Here is a 5022-nt window from a genome sequence, read left to right as displayed (position 1 = left end):
GTCATCATCAAAAAGGGAGAGATTGTGGAACCAATGCACTTTACGAAAAGAATATAAAGGTTCAACGATTTTGATTATAACAAACAAGCATGGAAAGAAACCTTCAAGGTTCAACCATCAAAAAGAAATCTAAACAAGATCAGGACTCAAGCTTCAAGATAAGTCTATAAGTCCAAGTATTCTTCAAGTAACATAGTATAGGACTTAGGATCATTTGAAAGGATAATCGATTCCTTACGTGAACGAAGCTTAAAGTATTTTTCAAATACATGCATTAAATCATCGTTTGACATTCAAATACATTCCCAGCATGAAAATATAGTTTTCAATATTCATAAAATGTTTAAACAATATTTGAAACTGATTTGAATCAAGAGAAAACTATTTTTTGGGTAAAATACAACCTTTCAACAGGTTGGTAATCGATTACCCACACAATGGTAATCGATTACCTACTGTGCAGAAGACAAAATAATGGCTATAAAACGGCTAGTTTGTGAAAATGAGTGTGAAAAAGGCCATGGGGCCCTCTATAAATAGAGAATATTGTTCTCCTTGATGGGACACACTTCTTGATCATTATTACTCAATAATTCTCATTCTATTTTCATTATTCTTGTCTTCTTGATCATAAATTCTCTTTGAGCTTTATTCTTGTGAGAGTGTCAACCACCATTGTTCTTCAACTTGTGTTATTTGTACTTTGAGAGTACTTAGCCATTGTTAAACACCTTCTTTGATTTCTTGAATAGTTAGGAGAGTGAACCTTATACACTAGAGAGGTCACCAAATTTCCAAGAAAATTTGGAGTGAAAAATTGTAAGGCATCAAGAACCCGAAGTCTTAAAAAGTTGTAGTGGTTTGTCAAGCACCCTCAAGCTTGATAGTTAGTGAAAAAATATTGATCGAGCGGCTTCAATCTGGACGTAGGTCACGGTGGTGGTGGACTGAACCAGGATACATCTAGTTTGCAATTTCTCTAACCTTAACCTCTTTATTTAAGTATGAAAATTGCATTTTAGATTGTCTTTATATATTCGTTTGTTTACTTTGTTGATCAGTACACTTGCTCTCACACTTATATTCTTCCTTATTAAATCACTTTATTGAAGAAATAGCCTTTAAATTATCAAAAGAGGCACTTTGCGAAATTTTTTTGTAAAACTCAATTCACTCTCCTCTTGAGTATTGAAGTCATTTGTCCAACATTGCAAATCTGGATTTGTATTTTAAAGTATAACTTTTAAATTTGCCCCATTAAACACATGACACAATTCTGAGTTTCCGCATCACCTCCATGCATGCACAGCCGGTTCAGCATCTCTATCATATGATACTCATTGCATTATTTTAATAATATATTTCAAAATTGCATTATTTCAATAATTTTTATTGAAAAATAATATTAAAATAATCGATCTGCCATAAATTCCTTTTACATAAACTTAGTAACCCATAGCAATAAAAGATCTCATATTTCACCTTGAAATTGACAACATCAATAGATAATATTTACACAAAAGGACCATATATTCCCTTTAGTTAATACTTAAAAGGGGATGCCAAATGCATTCAACGAGTGTATTCTTATGACTTCAAATATTAAATCCCGAACTCAGAGGTAAATAGCAACGTTTATTACATACATAGCATGCTTTTATATATCCTTAGCTTTCACCTTGAGCCGCTAGGCACATAATCTTCATTCTTCAGTAACCTGGGAAATCAAGGAAGACTTCTTTTATAATCCCAAAAGAACTAGGGAAATAAGCCATATGTTAACCCATATAAGATATTTATTGGAACAGTAAATGAAAAGGCTGCAGAAATGAAAGGAAATAGTGGTCTTTTAGTTATTCATTTACGTTGATATGCAACCCATTTTTAACACGCGCATCCGGTGGGTTACGCTTCAAAATATCGTTACAGCACTACAAAAAAAAAAAAATATGTACAGTTGGACCAGCAAGAAGATATACAGAATGGAATGAAATTAAGATATAAGATTAATAAATAAACCGAAGAATTTGGCAGCCATCCGTATAATTCCATTATTGGCAGAAGACATTTTGATACACAGAAATGAATTTGGCATAAATCAATTTTCTATTTATCTATTTAATCCTCCTCCATGGACAGGTTGTGCAGTCCAAGAAACATACGATAATCATTATTAATCAAGACTAAATTTACTTTATAGGAGGGGTATTTCATCCCTGTTAAACCCACACAAGAGTGGCTATTTCTAGCCTTAGCCTAGGTGATTCCTTTCGAGAAGGTATCAATAAATTGCTCTAGTAGTAATCATCTTATTCCTGATTGTACAGAAGAAGATGCAAGCAAGTAATGTAGGTAACACATACAAAAGTCATCATGAAAAGAATTCACGTATAGAGAGATTCTCAAGTGACCAGCCCCTTAAACTTCTAAATTTTAAGACATTTTGGTCTCTAGAGAAATTCTCTACACATCGATGGGAAAGCTTAATACTTGGGTGGGTTTTGAGAAAACCCGACAAATATCCGGATATTTCTTCATCAATATCTGTATATCTTGGTATAGTATCCAGATACTTGAATTAGGCAAAAATAACCAAATATCAACATATCACATCAGCTGCGTATCATCACCATTTTCCATCTAAATGAAAACCACATTAGTCTGTAGTGAAGTCATGATGGTTCCATAAAGAATACCCTGCTAGTGGTCAAGCTAGCCATCCCTTAATTGGGTATTGGGTTCAACCTGAGTTCAAATGATGGGAAATGGCAAGGACAATAGCCCACAATTCTTGAAACATAAAATGATGCATATTATACCAACAGTACTCCTTATAAGCAGTAAAGCTCTATTGCTAATAGCAGGAATGCAGGATACAGAGATCCTGATACAGAATAAGCAAAGAAACGTAAAACCTGTTCAAGAGCATTTGAGCAAAGGAAAACACTGAAACTCCCTCACTTTAAAATGGTGACTCTGCTTCATAAAAATTGCAATAGATAAGTCCTAAATTAGTGATCAAATACACCACCTCAATTCTTAAGGGAGTAGAGGTAAAGTAAATGAAAAGGTCATTCTTCCCAATGTGCTAAAATGTTTTTCACTTCCAATTGCTATAAAATTCATGCAAATATGAAATTTTTTATTGTTAGAGAAATACAAAACCATTAATTGGCCTTCACTTAACCGTTTAAACTTTTAGATTGAATTAGTTCTTTACATGATATCAGAGTGTGACTAAACAATCACAAGCTCTCTCCTCACCGCCCCCTATTCTATTAATAAATAATTAAATATTGTGAAGCTTTTTAGCATAGGTAGGAGGGGTTGTACGTCGTCCACCCTTCGAGCCCAATGGTTTTGACAAAACCAGTGAATCTGATCAAAGAATGAATCACAAAAGAATAAATTTAATTGCATAAATGTTTAACTTAAGTCAATCTTCATGGCCAAAATATATCACTGCCATTACCCTCAAAGCCGATTCATCAGTAAATATGACAAATGTCTAATTTCACACAATCTTATAGCAATGATAAGCAACAACTTATTGTCCTGTTATACATAGCAGCCTATGCACCACATAGCAATTACACACCGGTGAGTTAAAAGTTTGTTCATATTTTTACAAAGCAACAACAAATAAATCCCTGTAATTAATGAAGCCCACAACGTTTTATATCAGAAGCAATATAACTGACAAATAAAGCCCATAATTAAACCAGAAATTGATTACAGACTTCAAGTTCTTAATCTTCAACCCCTCCCCCTCCCCCTCCCCCTCCCCACTTCTTCTCCCATTCATTCTAAACACAGTTTAAGAGTCGTATCAATAAAGGCAAAAAAAAAAAACAAGTTAGTAATATTGAATATTGCATTCATCATAAACACATCATATTTAAAAATCAGATAGATGCAATTGTGTAGTGTAATCAAATACCTAGCTAAGCACTAGATTCCGAAGATGCATCTCCAACAAGCTTGAACTCCTGCACCTCTTTGAAGTTCATCCATGCCTTCTCCCAAACCTTGGTTTCATAAACCTTTTTATTGGCACCATCTTTTGCCTCTAAAGTGATATGGTACAAGGTACCAGCAACCACTTGCTGTTTTGCACTTATCACCCTTCCAAACTCCAGAAGCGCATTCTGCATAACCATCACGAATTCAATAAAATTAAAATTAAAATTGAAATCCCCTTACCACAAAATTATAAAAAGAAATAGAAAATAGAAAACCATGTGTTATTAGGACTACAAAACTAACTTAACCATTATCCCCAGAAGTAAATTCCAAAAATTGATAGTCAATTCAGCCAAACGAAAATAACAAAATGAAGAGACACAGAATCAAATTCAACATAAACATGAGTATTTCCGAACAAACCTTAACACGGCCAAATCATAACCAAAACCGATCATCGGCCAGACCCAATACGAATTAACATAAAGCACATGAACATTTCGTGTAACAAACAAATGCAGAATGAAATATTATTATTTTAAAAAAAAATGTTTTTTGAGAAAAAGAAAGTACGAAAGAAACCGCTTTTTTGTTGTGTTCTTCAACAGCAAAGCGAGCAAGATTATCGATCTCAAGGCTGTTCTGGCTTCCTGCCACATCGCGAGCGCCACCAAGTGCTGCCATTATCCTTCTCTTTCTTTGTCTTTCTCTCTCTCTTATGTGAGCAATGAAGGGTTTGATGTGCTTCTCCCTTTATGTAGTTAACTTACCATGAACATTGCGTAATAAAATAATAATAGAGAGTATCCTCTGCGGGATTGTTATTTTCATTTCCGTTAACATGACAACGTGTCACCAATGACATGTTCTCTGTAGCTTTGTTCTGGATGGTCAACCATGATTTTGTTGACATAAATTTAGGGTCGGACGCACTGGATAACGTCCCCATTGGTCTTTTTCTTAGATCTTAAGCATTCGAGTGATGTATGATTTATCCACACCGACTGTTCAAATCTTTTGTAACCTTTTTCTATTAATATTATTAACTTTGCCTAATTA

The 5022-nt window shown here is 34.1% G+C and overlaps 1 protein-coding gene across 1 annotated transcript; it reads right to left on the bottom strand.

Annotated features, from left to right (window-relative positions):
• Nucleotides 1–1489: 1489 nt before the first annotated feature.
• LOC133308442 (cysteine proteinase inhibitor-like) lies at nucleotides 1490–4711 on the bottom strand. Its single transcript, XM_061509063.1, has 3 exons — nucleotides 4546–4711; nucleotides 3941–4148; nucleotides 1490–1717 (listed from the first exon to the last, which is right to left on the bottom strand). The coding sequence occupies exons 1-2, from the start codon at nucleotides 4645–4647 to the stop codon at nucleotides 3945–3947; spliced, it is 306 nt and encodes a 101-aa protein (XP_061365047.1). The 5' UTR covers nucleotides 4648–4711; the 3' UTR covers nucleotides 1490–1717; nucleotides 3941–3944.
• Nucleotides 4712–5022: the final 311 nt, after the last annotated feature.

The sequence above is a fragment of the Gastrolobium bilobum genome, unplaced genomic scaffold, assembly GCF_033153095.1.
Source record: "Gastrolobium bilobum isolate Gb01-03AN ecotype WA unplaced genomic scaffold, APGP_CSIRO_Gbil_v1 utg8847, whole genome shotgun sequence".
Lineage (NCBI taxonomy): Eukaryota > Viridiplantae > Streptophyta > Magnoliopsida > Fabales > Fabaceae > Gastrolobium > Gastrolobium bilobum.
This window is presented reverse-complemented; position numbering and strand designations above follow the sequence as displayed.

Coding starts and splice junctions, on each gene's coding strand:
- LOC133308442 (XM_061509063.1), bottom strand. CDS start 4,647: ATGGCAGCACTTGGTGGCGCTCGCGATGTGGCAGGAAGCCAGAACAGC. Junction 4,149..4,545: donor AAGAACACAACAAAAAAGCG/GTTTCTTTCGTA, acceptor ATGGTTATGCAG/AATGCGCTTCTGGAGTTTGG.